Genomic DNA, 22,154 nt, shown 5'->3' on the forward strand with positions numbered 1-22,154 from the left:
CTGCTTTCCTCTTTCCTCCACCTCTCTTTTCTTCTCCCTCTCTGCCTCTTTTTCCATTCGGCCTTCAACATAATGCTTTTTCAAGTTACAAACACAATCACACATTTTTGTAATTGGTGTATGTGCTCCGGATTCACAGCATTCGCCCACCATGTTCACTGTTGTGGCTAATAATGCACTACTGTAGCAACCAAAAATCTGTTCCAGAGGTAGCTTACTACTGTAAACTGACTACATTAGTTTATAGTCACTAATGTAGTCAGTGACACATCATCCGTAGTTATTCTCTTCATTTAAGAATCATTCTTATCTTTGTTTTTTAAGGGCAAAATGGACCTTAAAAGAGAAAAAACAGCCCAGGTCACTTGGGGGAAATGTGGCCCCCTGGTGGAGGGGAAACACAACAGCACATAATGGTCGGGAAGTGGGAGAGGAAAAAGGAGGAGGAGGAGGAAGGGAGAAAGGGAGGGGTCTGCATGAAGTAATGGCTGCCAGATGTTTTGGTATTATCGCAGGGAAAAATTGTATTCCAGCCGTAGTCATCTATCATGTTCACCAGTCGACTGCACTTAGAGGCCGCCAGACAGACAGAAAGGAGACATGAAGGGAGATAAGTGTGTGTGTGGGGGTGTCTGTGATGTGCGTGTGTGTGTGCGTATAAGTGTGTATGTGTGTGCGTGTGTTGAGGGGGGTTGTTGGTATAAACCTAGATACTAGTATGTATTGTTGAATGCTTTATATGATGTCTCACTGTGTTTTAGTAGTAACAACTGGATTACTTTTCCTACTCACATAATTAGGTTGTGTTGTTCATTTCGGTATTTGGCAAGCTGCAAATACGTTGATAATGAATGGATCAGTAAAAATGTGCACAGGTATGCAAAACATCTTGCAGTATACACTTGTAGTGACTACAGCATTATTAAACTTTGTTAGGGTTATATTTAGGCACTCACAGCACGTGGCTCAGGTCATAGGGGAAGCTCCTGGTCTGATATCAAAATATGAAATATGTAAAAGTTTGTTGGTTTGATTTGTGGCATTTGTTCTCCATTAGAGGCCCAGGAACCTCCAGTTTCTGGGTCCAAGAGGTCTTCAAATGGCCCCCGCAATGAGTGGTCATTTAGAATCATTTCAACCAGAGAACAGAGAAGAATGAACATTTTAATGGCAACCATTAGCTGTTTACACTGTTGAAGCTGTGTGTAACACAACATATTCCTTCATTATTTTAAACCTTATTGGTTCATAACAGTATTTTTTTCAACACTGAGAAACTGATTCTGAATGTAAAGGTTTAGAAAGATAAATAAATAAATAAATAAAACATCATAGTACAGTCAGGCTCTTTCCTGGCCTTGCAAACAAGGATAAGATATTTTGTTTCCTCCACTGTGATGCAGTAGTAGTTTTTCATTTATTTTATCAATTTGATACAGAATGATTTTCTGCTATTTCCCTTCATTTGCATGATCAAGAGAGGCAAAGATTAAATGGTCTCTTGGGGAGGAAGATGTTCACCTGGGATTTTTCAACAGTTTCGTTTTCAATAGGAAAAACAGAAACTCAGACCAGTTCCAGGCAGCTATCTACATGACTCGACCAGTCACTCAGCATTCTGCTGTGCTGACACGACCAACTAGTCACAGCCTATCACTGGAGACTTTCCTTCCGTGATCAACGAGCCCATAGGTCATCAGCAGGTTTTTCTGACCCATAGTTAGATTTCGTTGCTAGGCGACATCTAGTGCTCATAGTAATTATGACGGGAGCAAAGGGGAAAGTGCGGTGATGTAGTATAAAGAGAGACAAAGTCCACGTCAGGAGGAGGTTGTGGTGGATGGATGAATATGACACAGGAGAGCGCTGTTTGATTCCCATGTGAAACTAGCTGTTTATATTGTTTCTATTATCCATGACTGTTTGTTGTAGTTAGTGTAACCATGACAACAAATATTGTCAAATGTTGAGGAAGTACTCATTTTAACTCAAATCACCATCTTTTCCTAAACCTAACCAAGCCATGATCGTTATCATAGTAACCATGGGGACGGAGGTAGGTATGCTGCTTTCGGTATATTCCGTATGTTTATTATGGAAACCATGACAACCCGTAGGGGCGCTATTTCAGGAGACACTGCTATGGGTGGTATCAGAGGGTTGATGGTTGTTCAGGTTGGAGGAGTTGTTGTATCATTGTCATTGATTGGCCCAAAGAAGGTGCTGTGTCATATTTACAAACATTTTCAGTGCTGCCTTTAGTGGGTCCATCTTTGAGAATGTGGAGTCAAGGCTAAAATATGGAGTCCCGATGAAGGTGGTGACCAAGAAAAGAGCAGATGAGGAATGTATGCAACCCCCTCAGGACAACAGAGGTCTGAAAAAGCTGAAGTGAGGTGAGAGCAGCCGTTTAGGAGGACAGAACCAGCACTTAGAGATGAAGCAACAAAGCAAGTGAACATAATAGGAGCAAGAAGGCAAACCACACTGCATCATGTGTCTGCTGCTGGCCATATTTGATTTCATCCCTATCCTTTCATTTTTTACTGCAAGGCTTGGTGGATAATCCATCAAGGACTCTTTGTAAGGAAAGGGTTCAAGACCACTATAGAACTCACTAGCTATTGGCTGAAAAGCACAGAAGCCCAACACCCAGAAGTAGTGTGGGCCATCAGAACCTCATCCCGCTGCCCAAGCCCATTGGAATCCAATGATTGAGCTCTGACACTCCTATAGATGAAGGTTTTGAACATGGTACTTTCTGATGGAGGTTATTTGCTGAGTCTTTGCAGGGCCATTGCCTACATTACACTCAGGCTACGTCCACATTACTTTTGTTTGTTTTTAAACACAATTTCTTTTCCTACATTTAATCCTGCCTTTCACACTCCAAAAACAGAGACTCCTGGAAACACTGCTGGTCTTATTTTGAAAACTTTGGGGTTGTGTTTTATTTTAAAAACTCTGCGGTTGTGTTGTAGTATGGACAAACAGAAACTGAGATCTTTGGAAATTATGACGTAGACACCCTTGGTCTCTCCTGATTGGCTCTTATCCGCCTTGACTACCAGTGGTGAATACAACATGATAATGAATTACAGTGTTACTGACCGTGTTGTCTTTGCTAGCAGCTGTTATTCAGTTAAATTCTGCATTTTAATGCTACAACTGTCTTTGCTTTTCCTCCTTCGTAGTATTTTGTGTGACTAACCAACTGCAGAGTAGACAGCCTTCTTCCTGTTTACACCAGCTCGCACATGCTCAGTGTACGTGAATGCTCACGTATGTGTGTGTTTTCAGGTGTGTTAGTGTGAACAGAGATCATTTCTGATATGGAGCTGAAACGGTCGTCTGGATGAAGATTGATTATATTTCAAAATGAAAACGTAGCAGTGTGGACGTAGCCTCAGCATCATGTCCACAATATGCAGGCTGTATACAGCCTCAGCTTGGTTGCCTGGACTAGTCTGATGGTGAAATACCCAACACACCCCAATAACCTCAGGGTACATTACTGATGATATGCCCAGGCAAGGTGTCAAAAATGAGTGTATGACTGTACTGTACTGTACCACTGTAGCTCAGTAACGGATTTATCAATCCTGTCAAATTCTTTCCATCCTTACATTTGATGCAAGTGGCATGTGCACGACCAAACATTGGTCCAAACAAGTTGTAAAAAAGTTGCAGTTTCACTTTCCTTTTGTGGCTCCACTGAAGCATGTTGGCTTCAGTCAGTACCTGATTTAACATTCAAGAGTTGACCATAATAATTCATTATATGTGCATTGTTTGCATTTAGGTCAGTGTATTTGTTTGATATTAGAGCTGGATAAAAAAAAAATCTGATAAATGCAATTTGCATTTGAATTATCCAATAATGAATTTATGGACCTGCTGCAGTTTCACTGGACGCAGCTGACACTAGTTATGTCATAGTGAAGGGAAAGGCTGAAAAACAGACTCAGCTGATCTGAGCTCTCGGTTTATGTTTGTTGGAGATGTTATCTTTGGCTATGAGACGTGAGGCTCTGTGTGTGGACACTACTTTATTCCATTTGTCCCTGCCTGGTAATGTTAATGTCCAAAATATCAAGTGTCAGAGAGGGGTGGAGAAAATAGCGAGAGATGGAGAGATCAAGATATAGATATTACTTTATGGTGGTGATCAGCCCAGTCGAGCAGGTTGCATGTCCCACTGTGGCCATCATCTCCCTCCCAAGCTGACTAGACTATGCAGTGAGTGCAGACAGCAGAGAGGAAGAGCGGAGCAGCAGAGGGGCTTCAGAACCACAGCTCCCAGTGAGTCCAGTACAAACACAAGTCAAGTTTTAAAGCAGCAGAAAACAACCTGCTGAGTTTATTTAATATATGTTGTGTTGTTTTCTGGTTTCACCAGAAATTCTGTGATTACCTCCAACATAGAGAATTTTATTACAGAGACATCCAATGTACTGTTGACTCAGTTATATGGTCATTTTTCACACTGTAGCTACTTTGTTGTTGTAGTTGTGGACTGTAATATGAAATATATGAGCAATATAATCATCATATAATCATTATTATATTATTATTATTATTATTATTATAACAACATGTAATGTTTTGTAACAACATTATGAAATTATACAAATATAATCATGTGCTGATGCTTCTGTTTCATGTATTGTTATACAAAGCAAAGCATCATGGTTAATTTAACCTTTGTTTATTACAGGGGCTGTATGGGTTTTGATGGGCCAGTCCAGGTCCAAAGCCCCGGGCTGATTGTTATTCCCACTCCACTTTTTGGTAGGTGCATGGGTATTTATGTGTGTGTGTGTGTGTGTGTGTGTGTGTGTGTGTGTGTGTGTGTGTGTGTGTGTGTGTGCATGTGCAGGTTTGTGTCCCGGTCATTGTGAGGTCATCTCTGTCTGACGCCAGCTCTCTCACTAATTATCTGCACTCCTGTCTTCACCCGAGGCCAGACTCAGGCCATTACATCTCGTGCTAGTCTTTGTCAGAACGAGACTTATCCTCTCAAGCTCTTTTTCCCCGTCTCCTATCAGCATACCGACCTGGATGCCAGATAAGGCCTGATCAATGGACAGCTGATTGACAGCTCCATCAGATACCTTGGTAATGTTAAGAGCACGCAGCATGTCAATAACTGTTCTATGGGGTTGTCTGAAAGCGTGACGGTGTTCCTGCTGTTAACGTGACAAAAATCATAGTCGGGCAGTTATTTGTTTTTGTGTTTGACTGGTACAAGTTTTGGATCATTTACTTGCCACAAATATAAAACAAATCAAAGTATATGGAATTTTTATTTTCTCAGGACGGAGAAACTTATATTTAATTCATAAATCATGCTAAATACACATCCATTTATAACTAGAGCTGCAAATATACTCACTTTACATTGGTGGAAAATAGTGTGTATGTAGTGAATCATTGTTCTCCACATTAAGTTTATGAGTTATCGATATATTGTATACAATTAAGCAGTGCTTAGTGATAGGAACAACCAGCATTACTATAAACAAGAAGATTCCCTAGTATTTCCTTCATGGTCTTCTCAACAACTAACCCTGCCAGCACCAGAGAAATGTAGCAGAATAAATGAAGAAGCTCAGTTTGACCATGAAGACTCTCCACATGACTGTTAACATTTTTGAGGACTTGCACATCAGCCGCAGTGGGTCGCCCAACGTGCCACAGTAAAGGCGCCACAAAGGTTTGCCACAGAAACATGATTAAGCCTTTGCAGGACTGACAGGGATCTCACCCTATTGTTTGTAAAATAGAAAGGCTTTAATGGCAGCCGTCATTTAGATAGAGCAAAGTGATAGGACGAGTTCAACCCATGCTGTGACAGATTTCAGATATTTTTTACAGAAACCGATAAGATTGAAATCATGACCCTTTCGCTCCGGCCTCCTGATCATTATTCAATGGGATGTGAGAATGTTTGACTCTCATATTTTCTTGCTGGCGTCACAGATCACAGAAGTGTGTCACCACAGGCGGTAAAAGCAGCAACAAATCCACCTGCTGTTCAGAGTAATTCACATTTAACATTCACACAAATACAACATCAGTGCTCACAGACTGAGAGCGATATCTGCTGAAGGTCATCCACTGCTGAATTTATGATTAGTCATCTTGGATCTGTGTATTACAAATCATTTTTTCAGTTATTGTTAGTTTCTAATACAGCAACTGTTGTATTAGAAAGTAAATATTTTTTGTCATTGAGTCAAATTCTTGAATTTAATTTGTGAATATAACTTAAATTTAATATGGCTTAAAAAAAAAGTTTGGCCTTTTAAAAAGTGGTGAATGTGGAAATCACAAGGAGACAACGAAGGATAATCTAAATCACACCAAAAATGTCCTATAAAATATGACAACTAAAAATATGTTTGTCCTTTTGATATGCAGACTATGATTTATTTTTTGTGCGCCTGTCCAAAATTCAGTTTTAAATCTAGTGTCAGTTTTTGTTGCGACTTGAAAGTATTTCTTTTCAGCTTAAAAACAGAGAGTTTTATTTACATCCGGATCAGCACAAAACTGACAGAGAAGTGTTTTACCTCTTAAATGCTCATTGAAGTTGCTGTGGATAACATAACCTGGTTATTTCTGAATCATTCTCAAACCTAAATGAATGTGAACAGAAAACTGCACGACTGACTAAAAGTAAGAAATCAACCCAGTTTGCATCAACTAGCATGTAACCAGGTGGTGGTTTATTAAATTCATGACAATGTTTACATCCCACATTAAGTATTATTTAGACTCCCACTATATTTTCCACACCACAACATGGACACTTCATCATCACTGTGACGTCACTACATTTACAATTCAAAGTTGCAAGAGAAAAGACAGAGAGAGAGAGAGAGAGAGGGGGAGAGAGAGAGAGAGAGAGAGAGATAGAGAGAGAGCGAGAGACAGAGAGAGAGAGAGATGGAACCATAAACTCATAAACCTTGTTGTTCAATGAAACTCAGTAAATGTCTGTTGTCAGTCTGTTTTGGTCTTTGGCCACATTGCACATAATATATTCCATTAAATAAATCAGAGCGCACGTCAACACCCCGTGTGTGTGTGAGTATGTGGGGGTTGGGGGGTTGGGTTGGGCTGTTTTGAGTATTTGAGTAGAGGGAGAGAGGGAGAGAGAGAGAGAGCGATAGAGAGAGAGAGAGAGAGAGAGAGAGAGAAAGAGAGAGAGAGAGAAATGGTCTTGCACGTCCCCAACTCTGTTTTCCCTCAATAGGAAGAGAGACTCCGACGCTCTCCGTTCACACTCCAGCAGTGGCAGGAACTACTTTGCTCAGAGGCAGGGTACACGTGTTAGAACCTAAGAGCGCATGGACCACTCTTAAATCAGCATACATCCCATCCACTAAATGGCACCTATTTCATTAGACTGTCAGCTCCCTGAAAGGAGAGCAGAGGCAGGGAGAGTAACTTGAGCAAAGCTGGTTAAGTTGGATGTGTGATGAATGTAACAGTGGATCCTATTGATTCACGAGGTCAAATGTTACAGATAATATATTATTTTAACCCCACTGACCCCACCCAGCTGGTCTGTCTCTAACGTACATATATATAGTTCAAGTCCACAGACATTTACTGTATTTTAAATTAGCCTTCCACTCACATCAAATAGGCTATTTTGAATTATTGGGAAATGATGATTGGGATTTTTTTTTTTCTATTTTTGGTGAAGCTGTAAATATTTCTATTTTTTGTGTTTTTAAATGTTTTTTCTATTAAAATCTTCAATCAAAAAAAAAAAGAGCATGGAATCTGTGATTAGTGGGGTTTTTTTCTCGAGGTAAACTTTAAAGAGGAAATCAGGGTTCAAGGTCAAACCCTTACACAGCACAAAGCCACGGAAAGCGTCTCTGCTGATGAAAGGTGGGGGAGTTATAAATCTACTCCAAAAAAAAGTGAACACAGCTATAAAAGTTTATACAGCGTCCACTGTTCTGTGGGAAGTTGACAGCCTCAAGGTCCAGAGATACGATGATGGCAGCCATTACAGTTCATCAGAGCGCGTCAGTACTGTCCCATCACTCTTCTGCAGGACAAGGCTGGAGGAGCAAGGGAGTGCTGTTAACCTGCGCGAGGGAGGGAGGCGCTACTGTTTGAGTTCCAGAGCCCAGACATGTTGAGGCCACCCTGTCCGTCCTTTACTCTTCCTGTCGCCCGCTGATGAGGAGGACAACGATGAGAATGAAGGTGATGATGATGAAGTCGTCTTAGGGATCTCCACCTGCAGACGCATACATTTGTATTTTATTCATCATAATAACGTTTTGATATTGGTATTTTATGAGATAGAAAATAAAGCTAGATAAGCGATTGACAGTGGCCTTTGTTACCATGGAAACAGTTTTACTTTTCTTTCTTCACATTTTTTTTAAAACACAAATGAAAAATACAGATGAAGAAATAATTCCACGTTCAAATAACTAGATTCATTCACCATGCATGAGAGCACCTGTTGGTTTTCATGTTCCACTTTGTAGCACGAGTGTGTTTGTAGTGTAACGATGTGTTTGGGACAAGCTCACGGAATATGCATTAATATACAATAGTCAAAATGGGAACGTGACACATCAACAGTGTGTTTTGATAAAAAAAGAAAAGAAAGAAAATAAAGTTGCTGTACTCCAGACGTGTAATGTCCACAAGACAGAGTGCACCCATCATGTGTTGGGTGTTTCAAAGCGACAGGACTGAACAGAAATAAGACTGAATCACCCACGAGTGGCCCAGGTGTTCAGGTATATTCTCTAACTCAATTAAAATGTTCTGCTCATGTGAATTTATTCCCTGTAAAACACGTCAAACACTCAGAACTAGGGCTGCACAATTACTGGAAATATATGTTTTTTTTTTTTTGATAAAGGTAAAATATGTCACAACATTGTTATGCATTGTCAGCACCACAAGTGTTGTGCTACTGCAGAGATGCCCCGGACTACAAATCCTACTCTCCAGATGTTTCCAACAAAAATCACATCATCATCATTTTTATATTTATTTCATTGAAACTGAAAAGATAAAAAGAACATTCTAACTGAAATCACATATCTGCCAAAATAATTGCAAAATGATTTTTTTTTTTTTTGCATATTGTGCAGCCCTGATAAGAAGGATTTAATGTTGCAGGATTAACCAAAGGGAAATAGCTCTTAATGTTTAATGCTGCAACCACCTCATATGTATTAGCCTAATTTATTTATCATGTTCATTATTATTATTATTATTATTATTATTATTATTATTATTATTATTATTGTCAGTGTATTTAATCTATTTTGATTCTGCATGTTTAATTGTTAAAGCTTGCAGTTTCCATCAGCCAACAACTGTTCCAGAAACAGTATTTGGCCTAATTAAAAATAAATCAATATAATTTAGAAAACAATATAGTAAAAATATTGTTTTTATGCAGATTTCCTTTTCCACATATACATGTACAAATGTGCTCACACGTTGTATCTTTAAAGATGAGGGATTAATGATTATTTGGATTACTGTCGAACTCCCTCTACCAAGAGTGTAGCCTACACGTTTTTTACTTAACAACACCAACAACAATAATAATAATGATAATTATAATATTAATAATAATACCAATATTAATAATGATAATAATAATAAGTGAGAAACAAAGTTTAAAAACAAAATAAGAGAAGGCGCTCTAGGCGGGAATAACCTCAGTAACACAACCACAGGCCGAGCTGGACATGAACAAATAATTATTTTATAAATATTTCTCCACTCACTGCGGCAAGTGATTGTTTGGACAATGTGCAGCCTTAATGTCTGGAGAATAGTGAAAATGATGATTGACTTTGAGGCGTCAGTCTGAGTGTCAGAGTGTCGTTTGATGACACAGTGAAACCGACCTGTTATATTCCGACAGAGTTGAATGTAGGCCTGGTCGTCCATATTCAGTCCATGTATTCACGTTGAAAGAAGATCTCCAGGATTTACACCTGTCCCGACTCATCATTTTCAAACTACATGAAAATGTGACGACATAACGTCGCCTTGCTTTCAGCTATATGTTAATTCTGGAGCGGTAAACCACCCTTCAGGTCGGTAAACACTCTATAATCCACTAGAAACCATCCATCCAGTCTAGCACGAGAGGCGGGAAACAACAACCATTTGCCTTCATTTGGCGTTTCTTACTTTGCAGAGGGAAGTTTAACGCGGTCATCTCACATGGACAGATGATCCGCACAGGGCTGAGGCTGAGCTACACAATCATTCAAAACTTGGTAAATGATTTTCTGTGACAGCTGGCGCTTTCACTTATATTATTCATAGACTTCATTTAAACTCGTTTTTTTTTTAAATGTGTCACTTTCTTGCTCGTACTTAGATTTTCACTGAGCAATTTTGCTTTTATTTGTCAATATGTTGTAAATTCAACTTTTAAGTGGCTCTTTTATTAGCAATAGTCTGTATAATTACCAGTGAAATAAAAACAAAGAAGATGATAGGAGTTTAATAAAGGAGAGCTCTGAGGTTCTAAACGTTGGTGCTCGTCCAGAAATGTGCGTGTAGTAGGCTGCTAATAAAAGATCAGACAGTTCGCGTCAAACTGCCAGATCTTTGAAGTCACAGTGACTCTCTCTCTCTCTCTCTCTCTCTCTCTCTCTGCGGAGACAAAAAAAAAGGCAAAAACGTTGACGTATCAGGTCAAGTATAAAACCCTAAAAATCGAACTGACACATTCACTATTTCTGTCCAGGTGTGTTAATAAAACCGCAAGGTCCAATAAAATGCGAGCGCTGCCAGCAGCAGAAAGTGTCCGGAATTAAATAATGCGCAAACCACACAGACATGCAAAGCCTCGGAGGCCGTTTCTTTAGTACACGTCATCAAATATTAAAAATACTAACAAAGAGATAACACAAATGAAAACAAAAATGCATGTGGATAAAATAATGACTGGATCTGTAAATAAACAATTTGTGATTTTACACTAGCACACGCTTTATCTTCAGCCTCCACTACGATACGTCACCGTTATGAATTACAAGCAGATTATAAAATCATTATAACATTTTTTTAATGTCCCATAATCATTTGCTAAACATCTAAACATCTAAAATGTTATTCCGACTGAATGAGTCATAACCACTATCACTTTCTACCGTGTAGCCTGGCTCGTCATCTGCCTCCTCACTTCAACTGAAGGCTCGCTAAAAATCCGAACACGCTCACAGCCACTGGATCTTTTATCTACAACCCCACACACCTCATGTTTATATGAACCTAATAGGGGTTTGGTCAGTGTTTTATTATTTGCGCACCACTTCATAGAAGGTTTTCTGAACGTCCCACTCATCTGTCACGACAGAGGTCCAGACACTGTTAGTCTGCTGGCTGCATATCGCATTACGTCTCCTACAAAACCTATTTACTGTTCCAGTTTAGTTGTATTTAAACGTCATTTCTAGGAGACACTGAGCCACTGCCTGAGCACTCTCTATCCTGCACACTTACTCACACACAACCAAAACGACATAAAGACAGCAACATGAACTGTTTCTTTTCCTAAAAGATGAACACTGCAACAAAATGAAACGTTGTGCTGGAACATGCAGGTCTGTCATTCACTAAAGGCTAAATCTTTTCTATCAAAAATTATTTCAAATAATGATTGAAATGTATATTTGTAATCAGCTGCTGCATTGTGATAAAAATAACTACGTAAGTCAAGATGAAATGAAAAATAGAGCAAATATAATAAAAACATGAGCTAAAATAAGTCTGGATCAACAGATCTTCCCACTGTAGTACAACAAACCAAACAGACCATAAGTTGATATTAAGGCACAGCTGTGATCAGTGATAAAAAAAAAATGTACAGCAATGTGCATGAAAAAAAATCTTATGAATTGTACAAAATCTGCATAAGCATGAGCAATTAAAACAACAACGAGGATCAAACTCATCTACAATTACTTCTCTGATAAATGTTTCGTCTTAATAAATTTTTTTTTAACAGTTGTAGCAGGAGAGTGTGAAGTGCAGTTTCAAGAAAGACTTGACATGAGTTATTAGTAGGACAACATCCTCCTATTAGTGATTGCAGTTTGAAATGTGAGGAAAAAATGTCTTTCTGGCTCCCATTATGCACAACACTTCCTATAGGCAGCACGTTGAGACTGCAGACTGGAAATCATTATTCCCTTCTCTTCTTCTGACTTGCTCTGTGTTGTTTGTTTCTACATATAATTTAAAGCTTGTTGTTGGAAGATGTGGTGGTGAAGATGTAGCCGTATATCATGAAATAAATGTGTGGCAGCTACTTTTGTCAAAGCATGTAGAATGAATGGCGTGACGGTTAGATCTGTTAGTGGTAAATAAAAAGATCATAAATTATGACCTTTAGCCGGTGATCATAAAGAGGATAATAACTCAAATATAAAATAAAATAGCAGCAACACTGGCTACTGTGTTTGAGAGAGCATGTGTAGATGTATATAAAAAAAGGTCTAAATCTCTTGGATGTGCCAAATATTTCCCTGGAAACTGAAGGAGCAGCGTAGGCAGAGCTGAGGTCAGAAGGATGTGGACGATAGAGCAGAAGCCATCAAGCACTGGGAGTAATAGTGGTGGCTCTATGTGACTGAACCTGGCCCTCCTGCACGGCTCCAAGGTGGATGAGGAAGGAAACTGGTTTGGACCATAGACCAGCCATTAGACTGTTTATATGGCTCAACTGTATGATTAAGAAGTCAAGTATCCATTACAACTACGGGTAAACACTTACATTCTACATTTTACTGTTTACTCTCTTTAGCAGGCGCCCCATGTGCTCCACGACAGGATTTTTAAATTCCTCCCCCCAAATAAATGGAGCTATAAGATTACTCTCCATTAAATGTATATATAGCCTATGTGTGTGTGTGTGTGTGTGTGTGTGTGTGTGTGTGTGTGTGTGTGTGTGTGTGTGTAATTCCTTCACAGGAAAAGCCTGTGTTGTTTACTTTTTTTCCTCCTCCTTGTAGCTGAGTTTAGACTCCAGCTCTCTGGCCTCCTCTCTCACTTCAACACTGTATGGAATAAAAACAGAAGCTGATTTTGTAGATCATAATGATCTTTGGAGGGTCCACAGTGATGTCTCCATAGAGGACTGCTGCAGGTAGGGTGCTTGTATATTATGTACACAGGATTATAAAATAACCATGGCGAAATTAAAAACCTTCCAGAACCAACGGTTTCCTGATTGACATTCCTGTGTTGTCTCTATTATGAATCGCATCGTCTTACTGCTCTGGCACCAAGTGTAAAATGGCCTGTACTGAGAGCTGACTATTTAAGGCCTATATCCGTCTTCATCTTCTCCTCAGTAAACTAGATTAGGCTGCAGCCAATCAGCAAATATCCTTGGCTAGTTGCTGCTTCAAACTCTATTTATTATGGCATTTTGTCATGATGAAGAAAATATTTACAGATCATAGAGAAGACAGGAAAAAAAAAAACGTGGCGGCAATCTCGCAAATGTAAATGTAAAAAAAAAACCAGCCGTGCAGGATCCTACATATATTCCGTTGATATAAAATACACAAAGCAGCATCATATACTATTGCTTTTTTATAATTTCATATTTTTTATTTATTTTTAACAATTTGTTCAAGCTGCTCATTATATAAGAAAAAAAAACTCTAGCCAGCCTATACACAAAAGAACACAAGTGGAATTTGAAGTTAAAGTTGATCAAAGTTACATTTAAGGAGTTTGCCCTGTGACGCTGATCTGAAATCAAATGTTTAAAAAAACATGTTTTTCTTTTAATTCAAGGCGTTTTATGTTCTACCACCTGATTTTACACCGTTTTACATGGATTTTGGAGACAATGACAAAGACAATGAACACAATAAATATAGGCCTACAGAGTTTTTATATTAGCGCGCTAATGTAGGCTGTTTCCTCTTACACTGCCTTTAGACCTCATGAACAGAAGATGTTTGCAGGTCGGCCAGCTGTGCTCTCCAGGTCTTAGAGTCAACTTTAGACTATTCCAGTGTTGTTTTATTAAAGGGCTTCCCCCAGCTAACCAGAGAGAAGACTGGCTAATGTCAGCGATGACTATAGGTCCAGGCTGTTACGGTCATGCAGCTAAAAAGGAGTGGCTAACATATGATTAAGTTATTTGTGCTCTTATTATAAAAGCTCTGTGTGGACAAACAGCATTTATCTCATTTCAGTTGATAATCATTACGCGCTCTTACCGCCTCTCTCTTCCTCCGCTCCTCCCGAGCCTCTGTCTTTTTCAGCTCGGCCTTGAAAGCCTGCGTGTCTCCGTGCTGTCCGTCCTTGTCCAGGATGTCCATCAGGTAGGAGATATAGCTGGTGGCCAGCCGCAGAGTCTTGATCTTGGACAGCTTAGTGTCGGCCGGGACGTTGGGGATACACTCCCTCAGCTCCGCAAAGGCCGAGTTAATGCTCTGGGTCCGCCGCCTCTCCTTACGGTTGGCCGTGGGTCTCCGCTTCACCGTCCGTGGGTGTGTGTGGTGGTGGTGGTGCATACCGACCGTAGCTCCGTTCACTGAGATGGTGCCGGCCCCTGGAACCAAGCCGCCGGGTCCGTAGTGGTGGTGATGGTGATGGTGGGGATCCAGGCCGCCCGTAGACCCGCCGCCGCTGTTGCCATGGTACTCTGGGCTGTAGCCGGGCGCGAGGCTGTACTCAGTGGGAGACATGTCCGCGTGGCTTATGAGCCAGCTCGTGAAGTAAGGAGGAGCACCGGTCTCCTCGTGACACCGACCGGCCGTGGCAGCGTGCAGGGAGTAGTGATGGCTGTCGTGGTGGTGCATGACCGTGTGGTGAGGAAAGCCCGACACAAGACTCATGGTGACACACACAAACACGCACTCACGCACACACACGCACTCACACACACACACACACGCTCTGTTGCATGCGCGCGCGCACGCACACCGGTCTTTCTCGGATGCTGCAGCTGTAAGGCTTTTGCCTTCGCCGTTTAACGGTTATCCAGAGCTGATGCTTGCATCCTGAGTAATCTCCCCAGAGGTTTCCCACAGAAACAGCTGGAATACCGACCGTCACGGGCGCGCAGCGGTAGGCTAGACCGGCTCGTCCTGTCAGTAGTGGCCCTGCAGGCCGTTCAGTTCTGTCCAAACAACTCCTCCTCCTCTAGGACATTGTTCCTCTCCCTCTCCCTTTCGTTATAAAGTCACAGCAGGCAGCGCTTATTACTCCCTCTTCCTGAAGAAACTGTCCTCCTTGTTGTTCTCTGTAGCTACTTCATCTTCTCTCTGTGAGGCAGTCAGCAGCTGTCAGCCTCAGAGCCGTTTGGCAAGGCAGGAACAGTCTGGCCAGTCACTGGGTCACTACTGGCAAGTTGATACTGAGCTATTGTAAAGCCAACTTGTCTGTATGTGAGAGAGAGAGAGTGTGTGTCTGATTTACTACGTCATCTTTACTACCGGGGAGGAGAAACCAACGTCACAGCCTCCATCAGCCAATGGCGAATCACCGCTCCCTCTGCTGGCCCTGTCTGCAGGATCTGTTAGCTTGTCAATGGGCCTGCTAAATAGACCTGCTGGCGCGCGCGCGCAGACACACACACACACACACACACACACACACACACACACACACACACACACACACACACACACACACACACAGGCCACGCTCACGCCTATACACCGCAACCATTAGCTACAAGGTCAAGAGTAAAGTGAGATGATCCTGCTGTTTGTTGCATTGAAGGTTATCATTATATTAGTTATTGACATATTTAATGATGCATTTTAAAATGTATTTAACGAAATACAGTCACCAGTTTTATTGGCTCCACTGAAGCTGCACTGCTCCCCAGTTTTAATTAGGAACATGCTAATATTCTACATTAGGCACATGTGATTTCTTTAAGTGTGTATGTGAAGAGCGCAGAATACAAAGGTAGTGTCTGACCATCATTAAAGCCACTGGTATTAGATTATTGATTAGGCAAATTTCTGTTGAAGCCTGTTTGTCTTTAAAATGTTTTTTTTCCTCATATAATTCAACATTTCTTTCTGAATGCAGGAAACACTTGGAAATTCCTGGGGAACAAAAGTGGAGTGACCATCGGGAGAACCGGGACTTTTCCCATTTAGGCCAAAAACATAACGCATACGATAACTGGTCAGAGAGAGAGAGAGAGAGAGAGAGAGAGAGGCTTAGATGGTGCCTTATCGTGGTAATCAGCTCAGTGGTTCGCTGTGGGTCTCTGTTGCAATCATGTCCTTCACATCTGTCTCCCTCCTCGGCTAACTCCGCTCTGTTCGGTCGCGCAGCTCCGCCCACGCGCTTCACCGTTGTGCGTTCACATTTTTAGCATGGTGTAAACACTGAGGCAGCGGACAGTCGCTGACTCGCTTCATACGAACAACAAACCGTAAAGGTGTAACTGCAAATGTAAGAAGAAACACAGAGACTTGACACAGGCCTGTAGTTAACTGTGGATGTGACAACAGAGAGGAGGAGCGGAGCCTCAGGACCACAGCTCCCAGTGAGTCCAGTACAATCGCCAGTAAAGTCTTATAGGCAGAAGACAACAGGGAGCGTGCCTGAGTTTATTTATTGAAGGAAGAAAAGACACTAAGATTAAAAGAGGCCTGCGTCTGCTGTCGTTACTGTTGTACTGTTCCTTTTTGAATTGTGACCTCACACTCCGTAACCTGTTGTCTGCTGATTGTGACACATTGAAAACGAATGAATTACTCAGTTTCTGTTGATAATTGTGCATGTGTAGACTCTTATATTTGTAGCTGCTTTGTTGCTGTAGCCGTGGACTGTAATATGTACAGTGCTTGAGATGCTACAGTGTTTCTTTACAAACTGCGTTTGAATTGACCTCTTCAATAATTTACTGCTGCTTCCACAAAAGCCACTTTCCAAAAACTATAAGACCATCCCTAGTTTAACTTCTTAATGTGAGGTTTACATCCGGAAATAGATACCTTGAACTTAATAATAACAATAACAGCAACGACAATAATAATAATAATAATAATAATAATAATAATAATTATGATAATAATTATAATTATAATTAACCATGAGGAAATGTTAGAACATATATTGATGTAAATCAGCCTTGTTGTACAGGCATTGTGGTATTGAGGTGACATTCCGGACACCTATAGAATGACCAGCCTGCTCAACATCTCAGTTTAATGTTTTATCAGAAAGCTTGAAATCTGAGTTCATGTAAATAGCACCCGGTACAATGTGAGAGCCCGGCTCCGAGCTGACACTGTGACCGACCCCCTGACCGCTTCTCACGGCTTCCTCAAGACGAAAAGTCCGCGGTATAATGTCAAGGTTTTACAGTAAACACAATAAAATAGAATAAAATAAAACCTTGTCATAGAGAGTAGAGAATGAAAAATAGAAATGTTATTGATGTTAAGTTTTTGTTGATACTTGTTAGTGTGTTGACTCAGGTATTAAGAGTGTTTCTTCATTAACTACAGTAATAACAGCAACAATAGCTAAACTAGGCCTGTAACATTACAAAATGAGATAATTAGTGTGCCTGCATTTTTCTACAAAACATCACAGTTACTTTAACCTCTGTTTAATATGATACAGGGTTCCTACCTGATGGTGAGTCTCCAGGTGAGTGTTAGTGGGCCAAAGTCCGGGGCCGGTGTTTAGGTCTTTTTGCTCTGCCTCTGCCGCCATCAAATACCCGCTGATCCACATGGTTCAAGTTGACTTTATGTCAAAGAGTCAGGCCAGAGAGACAGAGGCTGGCTGCCGAGACGCTGCGGTCTCTCCACGTCAGTCATTTATCTAATTGCTAAAAATATAAAATATCAGTCGATTTTTTTAGCGTCATACACACACACACACACACACACACACACACACACACACACACACACACACACACACTAGTGTCTATTGTCTTCATTGACACTAATCATATAAGGACGTCACTGACGTTAGGCACATTTCAACCAGTTTGTTGGTATGAAAATGAAAAATTTACGGCGATGTATTTTTATCTCAATCATTTTTTGTGATTTTTATATGTTTGCATATTCAATCCTATAGTTATATAGCCTATTTTGTATATGTGATTAAATATAATTCGATAATGCCTTCGCATTCTTTTAAACGATAGAAATTTGCAGTAAATAATAAAAATCTTTCTAATTAAATATCATTATAATTGGAGTCAATAGCTAAAAGAAACATGGATCCGTAAGAGATGTTACACAACATTGTATAGTAGCCTATAGGCTTTGTCGTGACCTCTGCAGCCCCTCTTCAATAATTTACTGCTGCTTCCACAACAGACCCCTGTCCAAAGAAACAAACTGTAAGACCATCTTCAAGCTCTGAAATGTTCGAGACAACCCGAGATAAAGCTCAACAATACCAACTTGTTAAGGTGACGTCTGATGCGTCCAAATGGAAAAATATATCTTAAATTTATTATTATTATTATTATTATTATTATTATTATTATTATTATTATTATTATTATTATTATTATTATTATTATTATATGCGTTAACAATTAATAAATGTTAAGACTATAGATGTTTATCAGCCCAGTGATGTAGGCCTGGTCGGTGCCTGGCATAGAAGTGACATTCCAGACATCTTAGCTTGAAATTTGAGTTTATGTGGCTGAAAGAGCACCCGGAAAATTGTGAGATCCCGGCTCCGAGCTGACACTGTGACCGACCCCCTGACCGCGTCTCACGGCTTCCTCAAGACGAGAAGTCCGCGGTCGTGTCAAGGTTTTACAGTAGAGCCTCGACACAGCCGGTAGAACACATTTCAGTAACGTGACGTTTCTTCCCATAGAACGGCCAAGGCTATTCTTCACTCTCTCTCCGCTGTCATATTCCGCGTATTAAATCANAACTACAGTAATAACAGCAACAATAGCTAAACTAGGCCTGTAACATTACAAAATGAGATAATTAGTGTGCCTGCATTTTTCTACAAAACATCACAGTTACTTTAACCTCTGTTTAATATGATACAGGGTTCCTACCTGATGGTGAGTCTCCAGGTGAGTGTTAGTGGGCCAAAGTCCGGGGCCGGTGTTTAGGTCTTTTTGCTCTGCCTCTGCCGCCATCAAATACCCGCTGATCCACATGGTTCAAGTTGACTTTATGTCAAAGAGTCAGGCCAGAGAGACAGAGGCTGGCTGCCGAGACGCTGCGGTCTCTCCACGTCAGTCATTTATCTAATTGCTAAAAATATAAAATATCAGTCGATTTTTTTAGCGTCATACACACACACACACACACACACACACACACACACACACACACACACACACACACACTAGTGTCTATTGTCTTCATTGACACTAATCATATAAGGACGTCACTGACGTTAGGCACATTTCAACCAGTTTGTTGGTATGAAAATGAAAAATTTACGGCGATGTATTTTTATCTCAATCATTTTTTGTGATTTTTATATGTTTGCATATTCAATCCTACAGTTATATAGCCTATTTTGTATATGTGATTAAATATAATTCGATAATGCCTTCGCATTCTTTTAAACGATAGAAATTTGCAGTAAATAATAAAAATCTTTCTAATTAAATATCATTATAATTGGAGTCAATAGCTAAAAGAAACATGGATCCGTAAGAGATGTTACACAACATTGTATAGTAGCCTATAGGCTTTGTCGTGACCTCTGCAGCCCCTCTTCAATAATTTACTGCTGCTTCCACAACAGACCCCTGTCCAAAGAAACAAACTGTAAGACCATCTTCAAGCTCTGAAATGTTCGAGACAACCCGAGATAAAGCTCAACAATACCAACTTGTTAAGGTGACGTCTGATGCGTCCAAATGGAAAAATATATCTTAAATTTATTATTATTATTATTATTATTATTATTATTATTATTATTATTATTATTATTATTATTATTATTATTATTATTATATGCGTTAACAATTAATAAATGTTAAGACTATAGATGTTTATCAGCCCAGTGATACAGGCCTGGTCGGTGCCTGGCATAGAAGTGACATTCCAGACATCTTAGCTTGAAATTTGAGTTTATGTGGCTGAAAGAGCACCCGGAAAATTGTGAGATCCCGGCTCCGAGCTGACACTGTGACCGACCCCCTGACCGCGTCTCACGGCTTCCTCAAGACGAGAAGTCCGCGGTCGTGTCAAGGTTTTACAGTAGAGCCTCGACACAGCCGGTAGAACACATTTCAGTAACGTGACGTTTCTTCCCATAGAACGGCCAAGGCTATTCTTCACTCTCTCTCCGCTGTCATATTCCGCGTATTAAATCAGGAAGCTTTTTTTTTTTTTTTTTACCAGAATATGAATGAATATGAGAGAGAGAGAGCGAGAGAGAGAGCGAGAGAGAGAGAGAGAGAGAGAGAGAGAGAGAGAGATCAAATGACGACTTACAAAATTTCACCCACTGCTGTGTAATTTGTACATTATATGTTATAAATTGTCGTAATGTGAAAATAAATAAATAGATAAATAAATAAATAAATAAATAAATAAATAAAGCATTCTCTCCTCTTAATAAGGCTTTCTAGTTTTAATAATTTAAAATTTCTTAAACACAAGATATCATGCAGTTTGAATACAAAGGTCCCTTTTGGCAAGGGGCATCAGTTTTGTTGATAAATATTCCAAGATAAGGAACTGTAGAACTAGTATTCCTATATTTTTTATTATGCAAATTTTCTACTAAATCAAATGGCTGTTTAGTGATAGGAATTTTGTTAGGGACACCTGGAGAAATTTGCTGCACCTCTGCAGACCCTTTAGAGGCCACTGAAGACCATTCAAGGATCTCTGAAAATCTTTCAAAGAGCCCTGAAAGCTCATTCAAGCAGCCTGATTGAGATACCAGGAGCCCTGTAAACTGAAAACCCAGAAGAGCTCCTCAACTTACCTAAGCCACTGCAGTGACTTAATGCACTTTATTTAAGCTTGCATCATAGGGAGCCTTCCCACTATCAGCTCCACAGCTCCACGACACCACTGTGGACCCAGGGTGGAGGTAATGCATTTGGATGTTGGGTTTGGTTTTGAGACAGTTACTATTTTTGCTGCTATAAATGTGAATCTGAAGCAAGGCCATGAATACAACGGGCATCCCTCCCACAGTAAAACAAAATGTCCGTAGCCTAGACACTGTAAACGGTATGTTGTCATGGAGATTGCCGATCCAGAGAATGACTTCTAGTCTGGTGTCAGCCTCCACTTAAAAATGTCAACAACAGACATAAAGCCCTGGTCTGAACGATGCACACATGCATTGAGACGGTCAGAAACAGAAAACATCAATTCTTTACTTTTGGAGACATGTAGTGTGACTTTGACATAACTTCCCTCAGTGCGGATCATTGAAATCATCTATCTGTCTATCTGTTGCGACACACACTGAATATACAGTGCCAGACAGGCAGCCAGGTGGAAGCAACACCCTTATCTTGCATGAAAGAATAGAGAGCTTAGAAAAGACATCAACTAACACTGTGGTACAGCCCATGACCAGATCACACCAGTCTTTTTGCTTTTGTTTTAACCAGGGTGGACCTTATTGCTGACTTTACATGTGTGTTAGATCACTACCTTTATTCTGCAGGTATCCAAGCAAGTGCAATGAAATGCTTTTTGATGAGAGGACATAAACTGAACTGTAAATACACTGATAAAAATAGTTGCCATCTTGTCTTCATTTTTTTGATTTGTTCTGGTCACTTGGGGCAGCGGAACAAGTTTGTGAACCACACCTGATCAATAAATTATTTTACATTATATATGTATATATACATATATTACATACATACATACATATCATACATAATATTATCCTATATATGTTCATTTTATATGCTTAAAGGAGTAGTTGGGGTTATTTGATGTGGGGTTGTGTTAGGTTATGTCATGCATAGTCGGTGGTGGTTACCTGGAGTAGATTGAGCATCAGTGCACTGGTGCCAGATTTAGTCAGAGAGCATGCACTGGTACACCAAGCAAGCCATGTGCTTGGTGTGCACAGGTTCCAGCAGAAAAAAGTGTTTTTTGACACTTTTAAAAGACGCCCCACCGAAACAATAGCGGTAGTTCAGCATTGAGAAAATT

The 22,154-nt window shown here is 40.2% G+C and overlaps 1 protein-coding gene across 1 annotated transcript; it reads right to left on the reverse strand.

Annotated features, from left to right (window-relative positions):
- Positions 1–7,795: 7,795 nt before the first annotated feature.
- On the reverse strand, positions 7,796–15,372 carry hand2 (heart and neural crest derivatives expressed 2). The gene is made up of 2 exons (XM_022757207.1): positions 14,259–15,372; positions 7,796–8,266 (listed from the first exon to the last, which is right to left on the reverse strand). The coding sequence occupies exons 1-2, from the start codon at positions 14,877–14,879 to the stop codon at positions 8,132–8,134; spliced, it is 756 nt and encodes a 251-aa protein (XP_022612928.1). The 5' UTR covers positions 14,880–15,372; the 3' UTR covers positions 7,796–8,131.
- Positions 15,373–22,154: the final 6,782 nt, after the last annotated feature.

The sequence above is a fragment of the Seriola dumerili genome, unplaced genomic scaffold (genome assembly GCF_002260705.1).
Source record: "Seriola dumerili isolate Sdu_G_001 unplaced genomic scaffold, Sdu_1.0 BDQW01000267.1, whole genome shotgun sequence".
Taxonomy (NCBI): Eukaryota; Metazoa; Chordata; class Actinopteri; order Carangiformes; family Carangidae; genus Seriola; species Seriola dumerili.